This window comes from Nomascus leucogenys, chromosome 11 (genome assembly GCF_006542625.1).
Source record: "Nomascus leucogenys isolate Asia chromosome 11, Asia_NLE_v1, whole genome shotgun sequence".
Classification (NCBI taxonomy): domain Eukaryota; kingdom Metazoa; phylum Chordata; class Mammalia; order Primates; family Hylobatidae; genus Nomascus; species Nomascus leucogenys.
The window spans coordinates 100365774-100390963 of NC_044391.1; the positions used below are offsets into that span (position 1 = coordinate 100365774).

Consider the following 25190-nt stretch of genomic DNA (forward strand, 5'->3'; position numbering starts at 1 on the left):
TTTTATCTTCGTATAGTGAATGAACTGTTAAGAACTTTTTTATGAGAAATATTTTAGTATGACTATATTGCATAGAGTTAGGCTGATGGTTCAGTGTTCAGTAGGTTAGATACCCTCATTGTTTATTTCCATATTGACTGGTTCTAGCTAGAGCTGAAATTAGGCAAAGAATATCTTGAACTCATTTTGCTATACAGGAAAAAGAAAGTGCTTCCTTAGCTCATTTGGAAAGAGATTGGGATTAGAAAAGATGGTGAATTTCTATGTATTTATAGAAATAAATAGAATACAAAATGAGGCTTTTAAATTTTTTCCCACATGAAAATATGATACTTAGCTTTAATTATTACCTTTTACATTGTTAGTTTGCAGACAGGCATAATTAGGTCCTCGGGTGCAGAAATCACAGACATCTGAAGGCCGGCACTTTAATTTGGCTACCGTCTTAAGATTTCTCTGCCTCCTTCCTTTGCTCCTCCTCATACTCCACAGTTTGAACTGATGCTGTTCTATATAAGGTACTTTTCCACTTACCTCATCTCTGACTACAGTGCTATATTTTTCACACAGTAAGGACAGGTGTTGTGTTAATCTCACCATGCCAACAATCAGGGCACCACCTACCAGAGTCAGTGAAGGCCAAAATAAACAGTGGAAGATAGCCATGTGGTCATACTTTTTTAAAAGAATGACATCTTCAAATTGGCTGGCTGGACTGTAGAAGCATGAAAAGGGGGTTCCATTTTTGAGATCGAAGAATTGCTTTATGTCCAGAGCACTGTTGAGCAAATCATTTCTATCTTGGTGGCACTTAGGTGTGTAAAAGCACTAGGAATATGGAGGAGGGAAAAAGATAAAGGCACTGTCACCAATACCAAATACTTAACAGTTTTTATTATGAAATAGCTTCAGGCTGAAGTTATTAGTGGGCACTTTCAATCTTAGAAGGTGGTAAAATATTACATAGCTCATGGGAAAGGGTTGATTGGAGGGCCACAGTGAAATGGCCATTTCCAGTCATTAAGCAAGGATGTGGAAGGGAATTCTTACTTTATACGACATTGCAGGAGAGTCAGTGATCAACTTCATAAGAAATATGACTCCTCCCCACATGCAGGTTCTTGGTCTCTTGGACAGTATGAATCCATTTGTCCATTGAACAAAAATGTATTGAGCCTTACTATGAGCTTTCAACACGTAGTAATGCCTCTGTTGTCTCTGTCTTGATCTCCTGTAGCAAAATATTACCCTGAAGAAAAGCACATTGAGGCTTTTGCTCTAGACTCACAGAGAGGGAGCCCCACCTGGACTTTGGTTCCAGGGTGACAGAACCAGTGGAGAAGGCAGCTCTGTCAGCTGGTGACTTTTTTCAAAAAAGCTTGAGGTATATTACCATATCCATTAGGTACTTGAGGAACTGTGCTAAAGGCCTACCAAATGTTTGAAATCTTAAAAATCATTGCATTCAAAATAGAAAACAAAAGTCATCAGATTGAAATTGATGCTTAAAGACAATAAAGTGTAAATGTCAACTAATCTAACACAACTCAACTTTTATAGTTACGTATAAATATAAATCTTAAATCATATGAAAGACTATACTTTCAGGGATCATTTCTATAATTCGTTAAATCATATGAACCCATTGTGTAACTTATTAAAATAAAAATAATCTTTACATTTATTTGATAAGAAAAATTACTCGCTTGATTCAAGGGAGACTGTGAGTACGTTGTAGCATATTTTATATGGTGGGGAGTGGAATCTCCAAAGGAAAGACTCCCCACAAATGACTACTCATGGCTCAGCCCATAAATTCCAGACACGAAGTTGTGAAATTGGAATAATTTCTCTCCTTTATACCCCATTTCTCCACCAAGAAGAAAGCTTCATTTATCCTGATTTGATCACTATAAAAATGTTCACTCCAAAAAAATAGATTTATCCCTAAAGACAGCCCTGGGTTATTTATGTACCCTGCTAGGGACAGTCTGGCAGGGTAGGGTTGCTGTCATAAGAACTCTTTAAACTTTACAATACCTTGGGATTTATCTGGACAGCCTCTTCATTATAACGTAGGAGAGCTTTCTGACCTGAATGCGTGAGGTTCACAAACACCCGAAGACACGGGTACTTCCCCTGACCGCGGCAGTGCACACCACAGGTGAAGGCACAGTCCAGCCAGTCGTCCATGATACCTGTGTGGATGGCAGTGCAGGTTGATTCTTCTCTCTGAATGCTTCAATTCGAAAAAAAAAAAATGTTCTTCACTTAACTAGAAAATTTCATTCTACATTTTGGTGTGGTTACGAGCTTATGTACACAATGCCCAAGGCATTTGTGTACAAGGCATTTGTGTATTTTGAGGTGGCACAGGATCCTTATAGCAGGCACATAATAATCAGGGAGCGTGGAAGACACAGAGTTGGAGTAAAGAGCCGCAAAGTGCCAAGTTCCACCTCACTTCTGATGACCCTACTGGCATATTTCTCACTACACCAATGGTTTTCAAACTTCAGAATCACCTGTGAGTTTGTTAGAATGAAGAATTTGTTAAACTGTGGATTCCAGGGCTTCATTCCAGAGATTCTGGTTTGGTAGGTCTGACTTGAGGCCCAGGAAACTTTATATTTAGTAGTATTTAAGATGCAGGTATTTGGAGAACCACAGTGTAAACAGTGTTAGCATTACCATAATACTGTAACCACCAAGATTCACACTCAGGAATCTCATCATCTCTCATGCTTCATCACCTCAAGATGCACTGGCTTGTCCTGATGAAAATGTGCCTTTGGAAGGAGTCTAACTACAGGGCTGTTGGTCAACATAGCCTACACAATTTCTGGCAACAAGGTACAATTCCACATACCCGCTACTTCCAAACAGGCAAGTGCAAATCATACGTGGAATCTCTCAGTAGAATACTTACCATATTTTTGCTATCAGTTAAGTTCCTAGAGGTCAAGAGCTATATCCAACTCATCTGTAGGTTCCTCAAAGCATGAAACAGAATGCTTCTCACTGAGTAGATACACTGAATTAATTTTTTTTTGGGGGGACAGAGTTTCACTCTCGTTGCCCAGGCTGGAGTGGCGCAATCTCGGTTCACTGCAACCTCCACCTTCTGGTTTCAAGTGATTCTCCTGCCTCAGCCTCCTGAGTAGCTGGGATTACAGGTGCGCACCATCACGCCCAGCTAATTTTTTGTACTTTTAGTAGAGATGGGGTTTCACTGCATTGGCCAGGCAGGTCTTGAACTCCTGACCTCATGATCCTCCCACCTTGGCCTCCCAAAGTGCTGGGATTACAGGCGTGAGCCACCGCTCCTGGCCTGAATTAAATTTTACTTGGAAAATTTCTTGAGAATTTTCACATGTAATACATATGCAAAACATCCCAGGTGCTATGAGAAGGGACAGACAAAATTCCTGCCATGAAGACCTTGTGGTGATGTTGAAGAGAAAGGACATGTGTATATGTATGAAATAATTTGAAAACAAGTCCAAGACAAAGTAAACGAGGGGAAGAGGAAATGCTTTGATTGAATATATGAGACCAGCTCTTCATATACCCTTACACTCACATATAGGTGGACCCCTGTGTTTACTTACTGGTTCCTTAAACATAATAAGTTAGATTAGCAAGCTCTAAAGTCAGAATGTTTGAAAAGCAGGGCCAGGTGCAGTGGCTCATGCCTATAATCCCAGCACTTTGGGAGGCCAAGGCAGGCAGATCACTTGAGGCCAGGAGTTTGAGACCAGCCTGGCCAACATGGCAAAACCACGTCTTCACTGAAAATACAAAAATTAGCTGGGCGTGGTGGCGGGCACCTGTAATCCCAGCTATACGGGAGGCTGAGGCAGGAGAATTGCTTAAACCCAGGAGGCAGAGGTTTCAGTGAGCCAAGATTGTGCCACTGCACTCCAGCCTGGGCAACAGAGCCAGACTCTGTCACACACACACACAAAGAAAAGTAAGAATGTTCAAAAAGCAATATTTAGCTAGGTTCATAATGCACTCTCATTAATCTCTTTGACCAAAATAATCATTTTCCCTTATTAATATAACAAACTTGAGACACGCTGTGCAGTTTAACATGGCCTCAAGGTCTCGGGTATAAAAATCACTAGATGTGGCCAAAGAAAAAATATTGGGCAACTGAAAATATAAAAGTGGAAAATAAGATTATTTCACAGATTTAGCACTGGCCTGCTTTTTCACTAAATTAATTTATATACTTATTTTAACTAGGCATCTTGAAATAATAATTTAGGGTTACTTTTTTTATCTGTTAGAATTAAGCTCTCTAAATCTTGACCAAGTACTGAACTGAGTATGATTTGAATTTTCCTTGAAGATTTTAGAAAGCTTCAAAATAGAGTGGGACATTCTGTCCTATGCACAAGGCCCTGGTCAGAGCCTTTCAGGTGGAACCAGGGATGTATTTAAGGCTAAAAAATAAGTATGTTCCTTCAATAGCATCGGGTGTGTATTTGGCTACAGCTGTGACAAAATCCATCATCTGATTGAGAGATGAGAGGTTGAGGGGGTGGGGATAGGTATGAACTACCCAGGCCTTCTTAACTACCACCCTTTATGGAGCAAAACTACTCTATGAGATGGCACAAGATGTAAGGCAAGAGCGAGATGAGAACTCACCACTCTTAGACATTCACTTAATTAATTTAACCAAATAATTTCCAGGAATGCCTAGAAAAGTAAAACTTAATTATGAGCAACAGTTTGGTACCAGCTTGCAGAAGGTATCCTCAAGCCATCTCCCAAATATGTCACATTTTTAAAAATAATCTAATCTGCCTGTGCACACACATGCACATTTACTCAACATTCCCATACATTCAAACATTCAATCACATGACATAGACATGTAATGCATATATATATATATATGATGAGGGGAAAAGGAGTAAATGAAAAAGAAGAAAAAAAGACAGAATGAAGTCAGAAGTGAGGTATAGCCAAGACAGGAGAATTGCTTGAGCCTAGGAGTTTCAGACTAGCCTGGACAACATAGTGAGATCCCATCTCTAAAAAAAAATTAAAAAGTTAAAAAAAAAGTGAGGTACAAACATGTAATCTGCAGACTATAAGATCCCTTGTAGTTATGAGAACTGAGCTACAAATTTGCCTCTGGGCTTCCTAGCAGCCAAAGCAATGAAGGAAATACAACCAGATACAAGACTCCTGGTGTCCATTAAATGAAAGTAAGCTGGTTGATCAGGGGCAGCACAGCTTCTCCTGGTGCTAATATCAGAGAGAAGCTTCTTCTGGAATTCTTCCAACAGTGGCACCGTATGCTGTAGTAAATGGTGACCTCTACATCTTTCCCCTAACAATGGTAACCTAGGAATGGCAGGAGATGAATCATAAATAACAGAAGTAGGACACTCTCTTCCTTTTTTATGACCCCTTTCCCTCACTGAACTCCTAGGCCTTCCTCTTCTACTCCCCCTGGGCCTTCTGTTGCTCTTTGGCTGTCCAAAAAAAAAGGGCTGTCCAAAAATAAAGCGCTGTCCAAAAATAAAGCACTGCCCAAAAAGCACCCCTTGCCTTCCTTTTACCCTGAACTGACCTGGCCCCAGAGTACCACATGTTGTGTGGGCCATCCTATAAAATTAAATAGCTCCTCCCCTTCCCTAATCAGAACCCCCATTCCCCTCATTTCAGCAAACATCATTTAGGTATTAAGAAGCAAGTCTTATGTTAGAATGACAGGCATATTATTCACCGGCTATGTGAACTTGGGCAAGTTACTTGGCCTTTCTGAGCCTCAGCTTTCTCATTTATAAAATGAAAACAAAAATAATAACACTTCCGTCATGGGCTGCTGTAGGTTTAAGTAGGATAAAATATAGTATGTATTGAGCATACAGCATATACTTAATAAGTAGCAACTAAAGTTGACCATTGAACAATTCAGGGCTTAGGGATGCCAACATCACACCCCCAAACCTGCAGTCAAAAATCTGCATATAACTTTTGACTCCTCAAAAACTTAACTACTGGTCAGGCATGGTGGCTCATGCCTATAATTCTATAATTCCAGCACTTTGGGAGGCCAAAGTAGAAGGATGACTTGAGCCTAGGAGTTCACAACCATCCTAGGCAACATAGGGGGATCCCATCTCTACCAATAATTTAAAAATTAGCCAAGTGTGGTGGCACACACCTGTGGTCCCAGCTACTTGGGAGGCTGAGGCAGGAGGATCACCCGAGCCCAGGAGGTCGAGGCTGCAGTGAGCCATGATTGCACCACTGCACTGCAGCCTGGATGACAGAGTGAGACCCTGCTTCAAAAAAAAAAAAAAAAAAAAAAAAAAAAAAAAAAAACTTAATGACTAATAGCCTACTGTTGACTGGAAGCCTTACCAATAAACAGTTGATTAAGACATATTTTGTATTTTTATCTGTATTATATACTGAATTCTTACAATAAAATAAGCTAGAATAGCCAGGCACAGTAGCTCATGCCTGTAATCCCACTGACTCAGGAAGCTGACGTGGGAGGATTGCTTGAGCCCAGGAGTTCAAGACTGCAGTGAGCTATGATCACACCACTGCAGTCCAGCGTGACAGAGCAAGCCCCTTCTCTTTTTTTTTTTTTTTGAGATGGAGTCTCGCTCAGTCGCCCAGGCTGGAATGCAATGGCGCAATCTCAGCTCACTGCAAGCTCCACCTCCTGGGTTCACGCCATTCTCCTGCCTTAACCTCCTGTGTAGCTGGGACTACAGGTGCCCGCCACCGCACCTGGCTAATTTTTTTGTATTTTTAGTAGAGATGGGGTTTCACCGTGTTAGCCAGGATGGTCTCGATCTCCTGACCTCGTGATCCACCCATCTCGGCCTCCCAAAGTGCTGGGATTACAGGCGTGAGCCACCACACCAGGCCCATCCCCCTCTCTTAAAAAAATAAATAAATAAGTTAGAGAAAAGAAAATGTTATTAAGAAAATCATGCCCAGGCATGGTGGCTCACGCCTGTAATCCCAGCACTTTGGGAGGCCGAGGCGGGCAGATCACAAGGTCAGGAGTTCAAGACCAACCTGGCCAACATGGTGAAACCCCATCTCTACTAAAAATACAAAAATTAGTGGGCATGGTGGCAGGCACCTGTAATCCCAGCTACTCAGGAGGCTGAGGCAGGAGAATTGCTTTACTTCGGGAGGCAGAGCTTGCAGTGACCCAAGATCGCACCACTGCACTCCAGCCTGGCAACAGAGCAAGACTCTGTCTCAGAAAAAAAGAAAAGAAAATCCTAAGGAAGAACAAGATCATGTCATTTGCGGGGACATGGATGAAATGAAGCTGGAAGCCGTTATCCTCAGCAAACTAATGTAGAAATTGAGAACCGAACACTGAATGTTCTCACTTATAAGTGGGAGCTGAATGATGAGAACACATGGACACATAGCGGGGAGCAACACACACTGGGGCCTCTCAGTGGGGTGGGGAGGGAGAGCATCAGGAAGAATAGCTAATCCATGCTGGGCTTAATACCCAGGTGATGGGTTGATCTGTGCTGCAAACCACCATGGCACATGTTTACCTTTCTAACAAACCTGCACATTCTGTACATGTACCCCAGAGCTTAAAAATTGAAGAAAAAAATCATAAGGAAGAGAAAACATGTTTACTATTCACTAAATGGAAGTGGATCATCATAAAGGTCCTCTCCTTGTCCTCTTCATGTTGAGCAGGCTGAGGAGGAGGAGAAAAAGGAGGGATTGGTCTTACTGTCTCAGGGGTGGCAGGCACAGAAGAAAATCCATTTATAAGTGGATTCTCAAAATTCAAACCCATGTTGTTCAAGGGTCAACTTTATCACTATATATATTGAATAAAGAACCTAATTAAAAGGAAGGAAACTAATATGTATTGAGCAACTACTATGTGCCAGGTAGACACTGTCAAACTCAAAAAATTCAGACTCAAAAAACTTTTATTGTGTTTGCATACAAGGTTTAACTCTCTCTTGGAATATCAACATTTTAAGGGGAGGATTTATGACCTAAATGAATAAACTATAATTTGTGGATTACGTATTTGGAGGTATATATAGATTATGAGATGGAAGGAGGCAGTGCAGGGGAATATCCTTGACTTTCTCGCCACCTCTTCCTCCACACCCAGCTGCCCCCAGCACTGACAGCGGAAGAGGAATTGTATTTTTCTTTTTCTGGACCATGTCAGAGAGTCACAGATTGAGAAACCAAAGCCAGCCTCTCCTCCTTTACCATTGTGCCTGGATCTTATCTGAATTGAAAACTCTAGATTTCCTTCCTCTGTTTCTTACCTGAGCATAAAAGGCTTTAGAATGGTTGTTCCAAGCAAGAAGAACATTAGGACTGAGAAGCCCATCATGGCAAACCCCAGCACCATGGCTCGGTCCTCTCCAGCACTGGATGGCAGCCTCTTGTGCACATCTAATGGGTCTCCATCACTGTAGTCTGTCTCTCTCTTCTTCCCTGAGGCAGGAAAGGCTGTCCTTTGGGGAAGGGGAGAAGGAGATACTGCAATGAGCTCATAAAAAAGTGGGAACATTTCCAATCCATGGGGACTGGAGGGATAATCTCGTTTGCTGCCCACCTGTGTCTCATAAGCACGATGAATGCAACACAATGAAATCCCAGTTCAGAGCTTGGTGAAAAGTCCATCTAAATAAGCTAAAGTGATGTGTAATCAAGTATTTTTAAAGATATTGTAGAAAACAAGCCTAAGAAATGTTGCCTCATGCAAGTAGAGATCTGTTTAATCAATGACTAGAGAATGTTGTATGTAAATAAGTGTTATGAACTTTATTATCTTTCAGGGATATTGCACGTCCCTCCTGAAAATTTTTTTACATTCTCCTTTGAATTCCACATGGAAAGAATGACTCAAAAAGTTCACATTTGGAATTAACAGCGTCCTGAACAGGGTTTGACTTGTTCTTTCATATTCACCTGTTGGAAAGGCAGCATATCCACCACCAGACTTTCTGGCCACTGCCCAGTCCACTCAGAGTTATGAAGTTGTCATGGCTTCTTTGCTCCTCTCACACTCCTTCTCCTCTCTGGCCACTCACGGTTCTGCATAAGTGTCCCTTCATTTCTTCTCTCCTCTCTCCACTGTGCCTGCAAACCTGCTCCAGCAAAGGATGAGATACATTCTCGCAGGGCAGGGTGTCTGGTGAACAGAAGAGTCCAACACAAAGGTCGCAAACCGGTGGGCATCGCGGCATCCAGCCCACAGATGTGTTCTGTTTGGCCTTCTCTGTCGTTTTTGTATTTTTGTGTTTTTTGGTTTTTTTTGAGACGGAGCCTCGCACTGTTGCCCAGACTGGGCACAATCTCGGTTCACTGCAACCTCCTCCGCCTCCCAGGTTCAAGCGATTCTCCTGCCTCAGCCTCCCTAGTAGCTGGGATTACAGGCGCCGGCCACCATGCCCAGCTAATTTTTGTATTTTAAGTAGAGACGGGGTTTCACCATGTTGGCCATAATGGTCTCGAACGCTCCCACCCACCTCAGCCTCCCAAAGTGTTGGGATTACAGGCGTGAGCCACTGCGCCCGGCCCGGTTTATTATTATTTTTTTAATGTGGGATAACTTGTTAAGACCTTAAAAATCATGACATTTCTCGTAAAAACGCTGAGTTCTGACTTTGGAAATAATCCCCAGATGCACGTCCCTGCAGATGAACAGCGGGCCCAGCCGAGCAGTGGCGGGCCCAGCCGGGCAGTGGCGGGCCCAGCCGAACAGTGGCGTGCCCAGCCGAGCAGTGGCTGCCCCTGTGGAAGGTGTGTTCTCTAGTTTGCCACAATCCTTCCACTTCCTACAGTGTCACTGATTGGCCGTTCCCTGCTCAGTAGCCATTTGAGTTCCAGAAGTATCTCCATTTTAAGAAGCTTAATGAAATCTTAAGCCAAACAAATGCAGCACTAATGGTAGAAACATAGGTTCCATCAAGCTTCCTAAAAGCTTACTGCATTTTAAAGCCAAGCAAAAACCCCATCAAGGAAATTAATGGTTGTTTTTTTCCAAAAGCATAGTTTATGCCTTATCCCACATCCTTCCCCTTCCCTCTCCCTAGCTCCCTTTTCCCCCAGCAACATCTTTAGGTTCTAAAGCGAGTAAGAGGAATGTCAGACAGTCCAGAATGTTCCAAGAGCCTGTGCCGGGAAGCACCAACCTCAGAAGATGGCAGCACTCCATGGTTAATACTTCTTTGGGAACCGAGGATCTAATTTAGGAATTTTTAGTTGTCTTTGATATTTTACTCATCCCCTATCATCCTACCACCAGAGAAGGGGCATGGAAAAAAATTTTAACGAAATTTGAACCTGTACTTTTTTTTTTTTTTTTGAGACGGAGTCTCGCTCTGTCACCCAGGCTGGAGTGCAGTGGTACAATTTCGGCTCACTGCAACCTCTGTCTCCTGGGTTCAAGCGATTTTCCTGCCTCGGCCTCACGAGTAGCTGGGATTACAGATGCCCGCCACCACGCCCGGCTAATTTTTGTATTTTTAGTACAGACGGGGTTTCACCGTGTTAGCCAGGATGGTCTCGATCTTCTGAGCTCGTGATCCACCCACCTCGGCCTCCCAAACTGCTGGGATTACAGGCGTGAGTCACCGCGCCTGGCCACATTTTCTAATTTATCAATAAATATGACAGATTGATTAAAGGAACGTTTTAGCCCTAAAGTAGAGTTTAATGATTTTTGTAGTTTCCAGGACCCAATATCCTGCATTTTCCCTTGTGCTCTAAAGCTGGACTTGAGTTGCTTTGTAGCATAAGGTATCCAGAGGTTTATTGTAAGATGTCCTTGGAATCCATGGGTGAAGAGGCTTATAATGAAGTCGCTATGGCATTTCTAATACATTCTTTAACATACCCAATTATAATGGTATGTTATAAAAAACTGACATAACCTCATTCTGATCTAATTTAGGAATAAGACAGACCTGTACTGTCCTAGACAAGACTTTTTATTCATAATTTTTCTGCCCACTTTGTTCCAAGGCTTTATGAAAAGTTGACAACCTCATCAGTCACTTGGAAAGAAGTTATTTCATGTGTGGGGAAGGGATAATATTAAATAATCATAAAAATTAAAACAAAGATATGTTTGGCTGGCCGCAGTGGCTCACACTTGCAATCCCAGCACTTTGGGAGGCCGAGGTGGGCAGATCACCTGAGCTCAGGAATTTGAGACCAGCCTGACCAACATGGTGAAACTCTGTCTCTACTAAAAATACCAAATTTAGCCAGGTATGGTGACATGCACCTGTAATCCCAGCTACTCGGGAGGCTGAGGCAGGAAAATCACTTGAACCCAGGAGGCAGAGGTTGCAGTGAGCCGAGATCGTGCCACTGCACTCCAGCCTGGGTGACAGAATGCGACTCTGTCACAAAAAAGAAGTAAATAAATAAATTAAAATTTTTTTTAAAAACCCACATAGATATGTTTTTATTATTGTAAAAGTAACAGGCTTCTATTTCAGTGGTATGATACACTAGACACCCACTCTAACTACAGACAACTAAAACTTCTGGCCAAAGGTTAAAAAGAATTGGAAATACTCAAAAGACAAAAACTATGTGAAAGTAGGAACCCAGAGAGGAAGGTGGACGGAAGTAAAGTTTTAACTTGAGGGCATTTGCGGAACTTGTTGAACTTGAGCTTTTGTTTCACAGTTTATAGGGTCACAGGGACAGGAGACAATGTCCAGTGTTTAATATACCATCGAACTAGAGCTGGGACCCCAAAGGACTTAAAAGTCAGTGTCACGTTGAACTGGAAATAGCCCCTCTCCCTTCATCTGCACCGCACCACTCCATAGGAAATGGCAAGGAAAATGCCTTTCTCAAACCTTAACACTGACTAAAGGAGAAAAACTACAATCTCCCCTGAAATTTTAGATAATCCTCAAGGTGATCCTCAAAGGAGTTTACAGCCTGAATTCATACTACCTGGGTAATACAAAAATCTCAAGCTAAGAATTTCGTGTAATGTTGTTTAAGTAGGTAGTGCCCTCTGCAACCTGGCAAATTTAAATACATATGTTCTCCGTAGGCACACACCTTTAACTCAGGCCTTAAAAGAATTCTATAGGCCAGGCGCAATGGCTCATGCCTGTAATCCCGCACTTTTGGAGGTCGAGGCGGGCGAATCATGAGGTCAGGAGATCGAGACCATCCTGGCCCACATGGTGAGAAACTCTATCTCTACTAAAAATACAAAAAATTAGCTGGGCGTAGTGGCATGTGCCTGTAATTCCAGCTGCTGCGGCAGGAGAATCATTTGAACAAGGAGTTGGAGGTTGCAGTGAGCCGGGATCGCGCCACTGGACTCCAGTCTAGTGACAGAGCGAGACTCGTCTCAAATAAAATAAAATAAAAAAAAAAAGAAGACTTATATAAATGTCCAAGGAGTATATGCACTCATTTAAAAGTCGTAAAACACACAACAGCCAGGCGTGGTAGTTCACGCCTATAATCCCAGCACTTTCAGAGGCTGAAGCAGGTGGATCACCTGAGGTCAGGAGTTTGAGACGAACCTGGCCAACATGGCGAAGCCCTGTCTCTACTAAAAATACAAAAATTAGCCAGGTGTAGTGGCAGGCACCTGTAATCCCAGCTACTCGGGAGGCTGAGGTGGGAAAATCACTTGAACCCGGGAGGTGGACATTGCAGTGAGCTGAGATCGTGCCACTGCACTCCAGTCTGGGCAACAGAGCGAGACTCTATCTCAAAAAATAAAATAAAATAAAATAAAAATAAAAAATAAAATAAAAGTCATAAAACACACAGGAAATCAAGGCGTTTGAGTGCAAAAAAAATAGACCACAAAATCAGATCCACAAAAAATTTCAGATATTTGCATAGAATATAAAATACATATCTATAACATATTTAAAGAAATAAAGGAAGGACCAAAAATGTCAAAAATCAAGAAATTCTAAAATGTAGAGCTAATATTTAAAAAAGAATTTATAGAAATCAAAAATAAAATAATTGAAAGTAAAAATTTAATGAACAGACATAACACTCAATTAGATACATCTGAGAAGATAGTGAACACAGAACTGGATCTGCAAAAATAGCCAGAGTATAATACAGAGAGATTTTTAAATGGAAAATATTAAAGAGAGGTTCAGAGACATGAAAGATAGATTAAATAGTGTAACATAATATCTATTCAGAATTCCAGAAGAAGAGAAGAGACATAAGTCAGAAGCAATATTTTAAAAAGATAGTCAAATTCTAGAACTGATTAAAGACCCAGTTCCCAGACTCCAGAGGCCCATGGAATAAAATAAAGAGGAACCCACACTTAAACACATCACAGATATATTGCACAGCTACAAAGACAAGAGAAAATCTTAACAGTCGCCAAAGAAAAAGACAAATTAACTTCAAAGTAATGACAGTTCGGCTGAGAGCTTACTTCTCTGTAACAAGACTAGAAGCCATAAGGCAAGAATATTATCAATATACTGAGAAAAAGTAACCAACAGAATTCTATGTCTATCAAAAAAATCCTCTCAATAAATAAAGACATTTCAGACAAAGACATTTCAAACACAAAACTGAGTTTGTCCTTGATAGACCCTCACTAAAGGAAAAGGGTCAAATATTTACTCAAGGCAGAACAAAAAAAATCCAGGTAACAGCTGATATTTAACCAGAAATGAAGAGCAAATACAGAAGTAAACAGGTAAGTAAAGATATTAACTCTAGGCTGGCACGATGGCTCACGCCTGTAATCCCAACACTTTGGGAGGCCGAGGTGGGCAGATCACCTGATGTCAGGAGTTCGAGACCAGCCTGCCCAACATGGCGAAACCCCATGTCTACTAAAAATACAAAAATTAGCTGGACATGGTGGCGCACACCTGTAATCCCAGCTACTCAGAAGGCTGAAGCAGGAGAATCACTTAAACCCAGGAAGCAGAGGTTGCAGTAAGCCAAGATCACACCACTGCACTCCAGCCTGCGCAACAGAATAAGACTCCATCTCAAAGAAAAAAAAAAGATATTAATTCTATAAAATAATAATAATAGTAATTATCTTATTACTATTATGTCTTGTGGGGTTAAAAGAAAAGATAAATACATGACAAGCGAATATAATTTAGAGGGAGTAACACTGGTAATTTTTCCATGGGGAAAGATAAAGACATTAATTTCATGTTGAAAAGTTCAAATATGCATGCTAAATAGAAATATCACCTTTCTCTACTCTTTTAGGTGATACTCCAGAAATTCCAAACTAGTAGACAGACAAAGAATGGAAGGGAAAAAAATCAATCCAAAAGAAGGCAATAAAGAAGAGGGAAAAACTCATGAAAAAGTCAGGACAAATAGCACAAAATAACATGATAGAATAATGTTATTGCATCAGTATATCAGTAATTACAATAAAACTAAATGGAGTAAATGATCCAGTTGAAAGATAGAGATTAGGGCTGGCTGTGGTGTCTCATGCCTATAGTCCCAACACTTTGGGAAACCAACGTGGGAGAATCATTTGAACCCAGGAGTTCAAGACCAGCCTGGGCAACATAGCAATACCCTCTCTCTACACAATAAAAATTAAAACACCATCCAGTTGTAGTGGCACACCTATAGTCCTAGCTACTCAGGAGGCTGAGCCAGGAGGATTGCTTGAGCCCAGGTGTTTGAGGCTGCAATAAGCTATGATTGTGCCACTGCACTCCAGCCTCGGTGACAGGTGAGACCCTGTCTCTAAAAAAAAAATTTTTCAAATATAAAGATTGTCAGACTAGATTTAAACACATATAGATGGTCCCCCAACTTAAGATGGTTCCACTTGCAACTTTTTTTACAATTATAAAATGTTTTTATTTCAATTACATAATAACACTTATGTTTTCCTCAAATTTTATTGAGGATTTGGTCTTTTTGCATTCAATTCTATAACAGTAATACAAATCCACATAATTTCATAAAATGTCAACAACATTCATAAGGTACATTCCTTTGTGATTTTATATTTTACAATTAAATCTAACTTTACAATTATTTTTTAAATGTTTCTTTACATAGAAAACAGATATTTTCTTCAGGCAGATCAAAACAAGAATTTTCCAATAAGAATATACTGGGACATAACAAATGAAAACATTTATACCAAAATACCAAAAGTGATTCAGCTCTTTAAAATATCCTACTATAGTCTAATTAGTAGTTTGCACAAGAACAAGTAACCTTTTTTTACTGCTCTTTTGAACGATGATTAGAAATTCAAACAAAGAGAAGTAATTTTAAGGTTCAAAAACTTTTTTTTTTTTAGAGACAGGGTCTCACTCTGTCTCCCAGGCTAGAGTACAGTGGTGCAATCATAGCTCACTGCAGCCTTGAACTCCTGGCCTCAAGCGATCCTCCAACCTTGGCTTCCCAATGTGCTACTAGGCTTACAGGCATGAAAACATTGTTTTGTGTGTGTGTTTTTTTTTTTAGACAGAGTTTCGCTCTTGTTGTCCAGGCTGGAGTACAATGGCTTGATCTCGGCTGACTGAAATCTCCTGCCTCAGCCTCCGGAGTGGCTGGGATTACAGGCACCCGCCACCATGCCTCACCAATTTTTTGTATTTTTTAGTAGAGACAGGGTTTCACCATGTTGGCCAGGCTGGCCTCGAACTCCTGACCTCAGGTGATCCACCCGCCTCGGCCTCCCAGTGTGCTGAGATTACAGGCGTGAGCCACCATGCCCGGCCAAAAACATTTAAAAAATGACTGTCCCTGCTCAAATACTGCAGTAGGAAATGTAATTTGACATATATCACTTCCAGAAAAAACTACTTTAAACTTTGTATAAAATGAATTTGATACATCATCAGCATGAAGTTAAAATCTCCTACAAAGTAAATTCAGGTATCATCAACAATGAAATCCAAAAGCATTGGTTCAAGATCAAAGACTTATATGAGGTGAAGGCAAATAAAGCCCCTCGTGCTTTCAGACGTTTACTTGTTATCCTTAAAATGATTATTGTTCTAAGGTGCCAATCTTTTCAGTGACCTATTTGCTCTTTGGCTGTTTATCTCCTTTAAATAAAATACCATACAGGTTATAATGTACATTTTAAAATCAAATATGAACGTACACATATGTGAACAAGACATTAATTTAAATACCAATTATATTCATAATACAGAAGTCTAAGAATGCTATTTGGTCATTTCAATTAGATGCTGATATATTTGGTCAAGAATATTCACATTCCTATCAGCCTAAGGCAAATGGTAAATGCTTCTATTTTTATTAAGTGGACTATAAACAGTAGACATTATTGTTTGATACTACTGGATATATGCTGTCAATTAGAACGTACACTGATAACAAATATGTCTTTCTAATCTGGGTGATAACCTCAATGATTACATGGAAATCTACAAGTAACAGTCTATAACTTAAAGCAGTAGATCACCTGGTGATTGGCATACAGTGCATCTCTAAGAATTTAGAACATTCTACTTACATTGGCAGTGGAAAGAAAAAAGCACCTCACACTCAGACTTCCTGTGCACCACGCCTGCCTCCTGGCTCAGCTTAGGACATGGTACAGTCTTCTTTGCTTTTGCCTTTCTCGTTCCCTCTTCTGGTATCTTCTCTGCTTTCTGGATTGAAGTCCCCCAGCTCTCCTCCTGGTGCCAACAAGTCATCGTTTTTTAGGCTATTGCTATCTAAAGCTTTCCTGACAGTCTGACTTGGATGTTCTGACATCCCACACCTCTCTGTACTTTCTGCTTCACAGGCATCACTAATGTCCTGTGAGGGACTTTCATTTTTGGGCAGGGTGCAGCCATCTGCATCTTCACTCTCTGGTTCTTCAAGACTGCTTTGAGTGGCACCATCTATTTTAGCATTATCTTTTGCAACATCTTCACGTAATTCTTCACCACCAACCCTCGGGCCTGATGATTGAACTGTGACATCCTCAAAATCTAATGTGTGTCTATCAGCTGCTGTTTTTACATCATTGCCTTCTTGGTCAAGTTTTCCATCCAACTTAATTTTAGGATTCTCTGGACAATCAACATTTTCACCGCTTTCTGCTGCAATTTTCTGTTTTGCATTTTCAGTCACCTCGTTTTGGGCTTCCACTGCTGACTTTCTGTCAGTAGACTTTACCTGCTCTTCCTTCATTTCACTTAAATCCGTGTTCTGATAAGTTAATTCTTTTTTTTAACATCTTTAAGGGTTTCTGTGGGTACTGGGGATTTTTTCTTCTTCTCTTTTTCTTGTTCTTTTTCTTCCTCTGCGATGAGTCCAATGCCTCTCTCCCTGTTGGTCATTCTTTTCTTCATCTGGCTCTTTCATATCTAAGGGTTCACTCTGAGTGTCAACTGTCCTTGGACTTCTCACCTCCTGACCCTTGCTCTCAGTTCCTGCTGGACAACCAGGAACTTCTGTCTTGATTGGTTTCTCATCCCTTAATCCTGTTTCTTCACCCTCTTCTTCGTTGTGATCCCTACCTGCTTCTGTACTCTGCACTGGAAACTCCTTGGGCTCAGCTGCTTCCTGGTTGGTGAATTCTTTCTCTAAACTATGCCCTATGCTTGTCTCTAAATCTTGGGGGACCTCTACCATACATCTGTCATCATGATAAACTGTGTCATCACTATGCTCTAAAGGACACAAGTCCACTGTGCCTGCCTGCTCTCCAACCTGAGTCACCGTGGCCTCTCCCATATTCTCTGTGTGGCTCCCACCATCTAAGTCACTCCAACAGTTGGATGGCTCAAGGGGAGTTCTGGTCCTGTTATCTGGTGCACCCATGACCTCATTTGACTCAACCCGTGCTGTGTTTTCAGGGAGAGAAGCGCTCTCAAGAATTTGGCTTTGAACCTGTTCCTCATAGGTAGCACCTGCTAAGTTTCCTAGGAATGGGGCAGTGTCTTCAGAGGATTTCTGGTCCTCGGTATTCTCACCAGCAGGGAATACCTCTATGTCCACACAATCCTTCACTGTGTCCTCTGTGTGTTGCTCTTTCTCAGTATTGTGCAAGATTTCTCTTTTCCCCACATTTGCCACGATTTCATTCTTCACCTCCACTTCACTGGCTTTCCTAGGGTCCCCTCCCCTGTCGACTTGAGGGCATTTAACTCTTCTTTCGTCATCTTGGTAGGATCTTGGTATCCAATACTATTGAGAGTGTCGGAAGTCTCTCCATTGGTGGCTATTTCTGAATTTAGGATTATTCCATGTTTCTCGAGCATGTCCTCTCTTTGCTTCAGGGCTTCCTTGACTTCAGCAAACTGAAACTGCAGTATACTGTGGGCGTGTTTTTCCCTTTCAAATTCTTCGTTTTTCTCTTCGTACTGCCGCCTAGATTCAGCCAGCTGTTCGTCAACCTCCAGCAACATATCTTCCAGGGTATCAACTTGGTACATGAAGTTTGTCTTTTCATTGTCTAGCTGAGCATTGGAAAACATAGCCTTCTTATATTTCTCTTCAACTTCTGCTAGAGAGTCTTTGATTTCCATGATGGACGCCTCGGTGTCCATGGAGATGGAGGTGTCTCCGCTGCCTCTCCGAGAGGAAGTCCCACCCAGAAAGGCCAGCGTGGCTGCAGACAGGCCCGGCATGTTACGAGACCCCTTCGCAGTAAAATACTTTTCTGGTCTGTCTTCTACCTCCTTCTGCTGCCGCTCCAGCTCCTTCATGGGGATCTCACGAGCCTTCGCGCGGGCCGCCCGTTTTGCGGCGAGCCGAGCCTCCGCCAGCCTCTGCGCTTCCGGGCTCAAACAGTAGATCTCCCGGCTCTGCGCGGCCGCGGGGCTGGTCATCCTGCTGGGTTCGGCCCGCTCCACCCGGCCGGAAACGCTCGGGGACCGCGCCGGAGCCCCCCGCGGGCCGGACCAGGGGACGCCCGCTCTGTCCGCGGAGACGGAGCCACTCGCCGCGAAGTGAACTCTCGCGCTTCCGGGGCCAGGAGCCAGCCCGCCGGGGAGTGGCTCGCGGGACTGGGCTCAGGCGCAGCCGGCAGGGGCGGGGCGCAGGTGGCAGCGGGCTCAGCCAGGACGGGGTGGAATGGCGCGGGGGAAGCGGGGCTCGGGCGCCTCCGCCCGCCCCATGGCCTGCCACGCCCCACACTTGCCATTTTTTTTACTTTACTGTGGTGTGAAAGCAATAGGCATTCCGTAGAAACTTTACCTCAAATTTTGAATTTGCATTATTTCCTGGGCTAACGATATGCAGTACCCTACTCTCTTGAGATGCTGGACAGTGGCAGCCAGCCATAGTTCCCAGTCTGCCACACAATCATGAGGGTAAATGGCTAATACTCTTTAAGTTTTCAACTTACAGTATTTTCAACTTACGATGGATTTGTCAGGATGTAATCCCGCTGTAAATGGAGGACTATCTATATGTATGTTTTTACAAAAGATACATCTAAAACACAGATACAAAAAGGGTGAAATTTATAGGCAAAATATAACAAAAAGCAAACATGAATGTTAAGAACTAAAAAGCTTTATTAGAAATTTAAAAAATAAGTGTTTTAACACTGATTAAAGGTTCAATTCACACGGAAAATATAACAATGCTAATTTGTATGTACCTAATAGCATTGTTTCACTGGTCAAACTATAAGAAGAAACAGACAAAATCCACTATCAGATTATGAAGTATTTTTATACACTCTCTCAGTAATTTAGATAGCACGACCTGAACAAATCAGTAGGGTAATAGATTTAAGTAAAGCAATGAACAAGTTTTGTCTAAATGATAAATATAGAATACTGGCTCCTACAGAATATATATTATTCTCAAACATGTATGGAACATTTATGAGACCTGACTACAAACTTAGCCACAAAGAATTCCTCAACAAATGTCAAATGATTCATGAAAGTAATATACTTTTATATGCTTATTGTATGAAACTTGAGAAATACAAAAAAAAAAATGTAGAGAAGAGAACAAAAGCTCCCCCACACTTAAAGGTAACTATTGTGCACTTGGTTGCCGGGTTAATCCCCTCCTGCTCTATATTAGGTTTTTGTTTTTTTGTTTTTCGTTTTGTTTTTCTTTTTCCTTTTTTTTTTTTTTTTTTGAGATGGAGTCTCACTCTGTCATCCAGGCTGCAGTGCAGTGGCATTGTGCCCAGAATTGGTGGGTGCTTGGTTTCACTGACTTAAAGAATGAAGCCGCGGACCCTCGCAGAGAGTGTTACGGCTCTTAAGGTGGCACGTCTGGAGTTTGTTCCTTCTAATGTTCGGATGTGTTTGGAGTTTTTTCCTTCTGGTGGGCTCGTGGTCTCGCTGGCTCCAGGAGTGAAGTTGAAGACCTTTGCGGTGAGTGTTACAGCTCTTAAGGCGGCGCGTCTGGAGTTGTTCGTTCCTCTCGGTGGGCGCGTGGTCTCGCTGGCTTCAGGAGTGAAGCTGCAGACCTTCGCAGTGAGTGTTACAGCTCTTAAGGTGGTGCGTCTGGAGTTGCTGGTTCCTCCCAGTAGGCTCGTGATCTCTCTGGCTTCAGGAGTGAAGCTGCAGACCTTCGCAGTGAGTGTTAGAGCTCTTAAGGCAGCGTGGACCCAAAGAGTGAGCAGTAGCAAGATTTATTGCAAAGAGCGAAAGAACAAAGCTTCCACAGTGTGGAAGGGGACCCGAGCAGGTTGCCACTGCTAGCTAGGGCAGCCTGCTTTTATTCTTATCTGGCCACACCCACGTCCTGCTGATTGGTAGAGCCCAGTGGTCTGTTTTGACAGAGCTCTGATTGGTGCGTTTACAATCCCTGCAATCTCTGAGCTAGACATAAAGGTTCTCCACTTCCCCATCAGATCAGTTAGATACAGAGTATCCACACAAAGGTTCTCCAAGGCCCCACCAGAGCAGCTAGATACAGAGTGTGGATTGGTGCACTCACAAACCCTGAGCTAGACACAGGGTGCTGATCGGTGTGTTTACAAACCTTGAGCTAGATACAGAGTGCTGATTGGTGTATTTACAATCCCTGAGCTAGACATAAAGGTTCTCCAAGGCCCCACCAGACTCAGGAGCCCAGCTGGCTTCACCCAGTGGATCCCGCACCGGGGCTACAGGTGGAGCTGCCTGCCAGTCCCGCCCCTTGCGCTGGCACTCCTCAGCCCTTGGGTGATTGATGGGACTGGGCGCCATGGAGCAGGGGGCGGCGCTTGTCAGGGAGGCTGGGGCTGCACAGGAGCCCACAGAGGCGGGGGAAGGCTCAGGCATGGTGGGCTGCAGTCCCGAGGCCTGCCCCGCGGGAAGGCAGCTAAGGCCCGGCGAGAAATCGAGCGCAGCGCCGGTGGGCTGGCACTGCTGGGGAACCCAGTACACCCTCCACAGCTGCTGGCCCGGGTGCTAAGTCCCTCATTGCCCGGGCTGGCAGGGCTGGCTGGCTGCTTCGAGTGCAGGGCCGGCCAAGCCCACGCCCACCCGGAACTCCAGCTGGCCCGCAAGCGCCACGTGCAGCCCCGGTTCCCGCTCGTGCCTCTCCCTCCACACCTCCCTGCAAGCTGAGGGAGCCGGCTCTGGCCTTGGCCAGCCCAGAAAGGGGCTCCCACAGTGCAGCGGTGGGCTGAAGGGCTCCTCAAGTGCGGCCAAAGTGGGAGCCCAGGCAGAGGAGGCACCGAGAGCGAGTGAGGGCTGTGAGGACTGCCTGCAGCTGTCATCTCTCAGCATGATCTCAGCTCACTACAACCTCTGCTTCCCGGGTTCAAGCAATTCTGTCTCAGCCTCCCGAGTAGCTGGGATTACAGAAGCCCACTGCCACACCCAGCTAATTATTTTATTTTTAGTAGAAATGGGGTTTCACCATGTTGGCCAGGCTAGTCTCAAAATCTTGACCTCAAGTGATCCACCTGCCTCCGCCTCCCAAAGTGCTGAGATTATAGGCATAATCCACTGCACCTGGCCTATATTGTTTTAAACAGAATGAGATCACATTAGATATGATTTGAGATTTTTTTGTTAATCTTATCTTTTTCACTTAACATAATAAGCACTTGTCCATGTCATTAACAATTCTTTGTAATCCTATTGGCTACATAATGGTCCATCAATTAGATATGCCACATTTCCTTAACCATTTCCTTATTATTGAATATTATTAGGTTGTTTCCAGTTTTCTCAGACCATAAACAGCCTTGTAATTAACTTTGTTGTATTTACAAGCATCTTTCATCCAAGGACCTCAAAGCACTTAAGTATGATCTAGTTTGCTTTCTAGTCAGGAAGATGGATAAAAAGCATATTGATTCCTTTTTCTGCCAGTAATACATGTCCTTGAGCTGTTTGATTCATAATCAAGGCAATATCCACCACCTTCTGTTCTCTCCACTGCAGATAGGACTGACTTTCCCACCCATCCCAAGTAGGACACATAGCTACAGGCAGCTTCTGGCTTAGCCTGAGGCAAACTCAATTACAAACAGCCTGAACACACTCACCTGGGTGTGATCCCCACAGAAGCCAGCAGCCTCTCCCTCCAGCACTGAAACTTTTGCAAGAAGTATTCCTTAGAAAGATACTGTGGCTCATCAAAACTTCATAATTCATCTGACATTCATTTCACTGGTGTATGTGAAATGAATTTCTAAACCTGAAGTACATTATATTAATATTTCCCTGTAATTTGTTTTGGTTACAGGGGAGACCCTTGGTAATTATTTTTACTCTTCTATTTTTTAATTACAACATTATTTAACAACTTATTTTGAAACAGCAAATAAGGTTAAGTCAACATAGTTCATCAAGTTCAGCAAGAGGAAATAGCAATAATTCAGTTGTGCACTTCAGAAATGAAAATGGGATATAGTAGGTTGCTTTGATGACAACACAACTGCCTTTATATCTAGTTAATTGTGTGACGTATGGGACACTAAAACTTGTTTGCTTGCATGTTTGTCATTTGATCTTTTGCCAAAAAGTGATTCATTTTAATTGTCTGTTCACAAAAAAATTGGTTCATGTCTAGCAGAGAACACCTTTCTGTCCTCTGTAGTCTGTCTGGTCCTTCCTCCCTGAACCCCCATCCTGTCCAGACTCCTGTATCTCAATCTCCTCATGCTGTCTCTCAAATACCCCTCAGTGCAGTTAAATGATAATAGAAGTGAGTAGCATGATGACCATTACCATCTTTAATGTTTTCCAATTCTCAGCTCCCAACTCCACTAGAGCCAATAATAAATCATGCATATTTCCAGATAGTGAGTGAACCTGGTTCTGAAATGTACCCCTCCCAAAAGGTTTTTCTTTCTTTCTTTGAGACAGAATTTGGCTCTTGTTGCTCAGGCTGGAGTGCAGTGGCACGATCTCTGCTCACTGCAACCTCCTCCTCCCCGGTTCAAGCAATTCTCCAGCCTCAGCCTCCTGAGTAGCTGGGATTACAGGCGCGCCACCACCATGCCCAGCTAATTTTTGTATTTTTAGTAGAGACAGGGTTTCACCACGTTGGCCATGCTGGTCTTGAACTCCTGACCTCAGGTGATCCACTCACCTCAGCCTCCCAAAGTGCTGGGATTACAGGCGTGAGCCACCGCGCCTGGCACAAAAGATTTTAGTATACCATTTGTCCAACACGCTCAGGCATCACTCTTCTCTCCATTTTGGTTCCCACATTGACTGCCCCATGCCCCAACCCTGGGGCAGGCAAAAGGGGTGCAGCTCACTAGAGGCTTTCAGCTTCTTTGCTTTTCACTTCCCTGGGGGGAAAACGGGTCCTGAAGATAATCTCTCACTTCCCCCTTTAAGGAGAAGAGTAGGGTGGGTAATAACAATAGCTAAAAGGCTAGAGTTTAGAGAGGTGTAGAGCGTATACCTGGTATAACGGTATAGTTTAGAGAGGATGTGGTATACTGTGCTGAGACACGCAGGGGCTCTTACTATCTGCATTTCACAGATAAAGAGATGAGGCAAACAGAAGTTAAGTGACTTGCCCAGTCATATGGCTGATTAAGTGGTGAGCTAGGTTTGAATCCAAGGGCTGTGATTCCAAGGCTTCGCCAATGGGACCAAATGCTGGTGTAATTTCTTCATTCCTCATTCAACCAAGAGATAATTATCGAGCACCAACTATGGGCTGGGCTATGATCAGTGCTGGGGAGCCACAGGTGAGTTTAAAAGGTCTCCAGTCTCCAAGAACTGGCAACCTAAAGGATAGAGCCAACAGGAAAGGCTGCAGCCCCGTGATGTGAGTGCTGCTGGGGAAGCCTGCTGGGTACCCTGGGAGGCATGGCAAGTGGGCATCCTTAGAGAACAAGGAAACATTCGTTCCTCAAGCTCGAGATGTCCCCTTTTCTTGCAACTGCTTATTCAGCCAGATTCCCACTACTGGCAGAGCTTCTGGAAGTGACTTACCTCCCCTGGCGCCTCCGGCTGCCCTGGAGTGTGATTTGCACGGGGATGCTGAAGGGCTGGCTGCATGAAGCCAGGGGCCTGAGAAAATGGCCTCTTTTCACCTGAGTCATGCCCCAGCGGGCACAAGAAAGGTGAAGCTTAGGCATCCACGGAAGTGGAGTCCCAGCGGGAGACCCCAGGCCCCAGCGCGGGTGCGGTCTTTTGAAGTCCCGCGCCTTCCTGGAGAGGTGGGAACTCTGGGCAGGCCAGCCGCGTGGTTCTGCAGACTCCTGGCAAGGCGGAGCGGTCAGTTCTAGACGATCAAGAAGGACCTGCGTGGTTTGCTGCAGCCGAAGCTGCTTCTCTCTCTTTGCACTGTGCCTGTCGCCACCTCATCACCTGTGTTTCCGCTTCGGCAGCCGGGAGCATCGCCATAGATACCTCAACGCTTGTGGAAAGTTCTGAGGCCCAAGGGACCCTCTATAATTGGTGAGGGACATACTCAGTTCAAGGTTTATAAGAAGAGGAAATGTTTTGCCCTGGCCGCGTTTCCTTTTCCACGTATTGTCTGTTAGAGTGCAAGCTGAAATAATGGGTTTTCTAGTTAATGGCATGTTCCAATTAAGAGAATTCGCTTTTAAACCATATGTGATTTCTCAATTTTTCAAGTTACAAAGGGCCATAAAATAACTCGCCATTAAAACTATCTCAAATTAAAAAAAAAAAAAAAGCTGTATCAAATATTCTTTTATCTTTCTCTGGTGACTTAAAAGACATTTGGGGATCTTTCCACACTCCCAAATTAGGAACATCAATTACCATTATATTATAGTACCACATATTGCTACAGGCACCTGTAGATGT

The 25190-nt window shown here is 43.2% G+C and overlaps 1 protein-coding gene and 1 pseudogene across 4 annotated transcripts; both read right to left on the reverse strand.

Annotated features, from left to right (window-relative positions):
* Nucleotides 1–300: 300 nt before the first annotated feature.
* On the reverse strand, nucleotides 301–24753 carry KCNMB3 (potassium calcium-activated channel subfamily M regulatory beta subunit 3). Of its 3 annotated transcripts, none has more exons than XM_012510800.2 (4): nucleotides 24348–24753; nucleotides 8313–8504; nucleotides 2041–2239; nucleotides 301–828 (listed from the first exon to the last, which is right to left on the reverse strand). In XM_012510800.2, exons 1-4 carry the CDS (start codon nucleotides 24491–24493, stop codon nucleotides 340–342), a joined length of 1026 nt encoding a protein of 341 aa, XP_012366254.1. In that variant the 5' UTR covers nucleotides 24494–24753; the 3' UTR covers nucleotides 301–339. The 3 variants fall into 3 exon arrangements, with proteins under 3 accessions (XP_012366254.1, XP_030678707.1, XP_012366255.1); XM_030822847.1 differs by lacking the exon at nucleotides 24348–24753 and adding an exon at nucleotides 16505–17433; XM_012510801.2 differs by lacking the exon at nucleotides 24348–24753 and adding an exon at nucleotides 8606–9178.
* Nucleotides 315–18815, reverse strand: LOC100587455 (annotated as a pseudogene). The gene is made up of 4 exons (XR_001116599.2): nucleotides 16505–18815; nucleotides 8313–8504; nucleotides 2041–2239; nucleotides 315–828 (listed from the first exon to the last, which is right to left on the reverse strand). The product of XR_001116599.2 is annotated as a leucine-rich repeat flightless-interacting protein 1 pseudogene (transcript).
* Nucleotides 24754–25190: the final 437 nt, after the last annotated feature.

Coding starts and splice junctions, on each gene's coding strand:
- KCNMB3 (XM_012510800.2), bottom strand. CDS start 24,493: ATGCCTAAGCTTCACCTTTCTTGTGCCCGCTGGGGCATGACTCAGGTG. Junction 8,505..24,347: donor AGCCGGAGGCGCCAGGGGAG/GTAAGTCACTTC, acceptor CCTTCCCCAAAG/GACAGCCTTTCCTGCCTCAG. Junction 2,240..8,312: donor CTAAAGCCTTTTATGCTCAG/GTAAGAAACAGA, acceptor TTCGAATTGAAG/CATTCAGAGAGAAGAATCAA.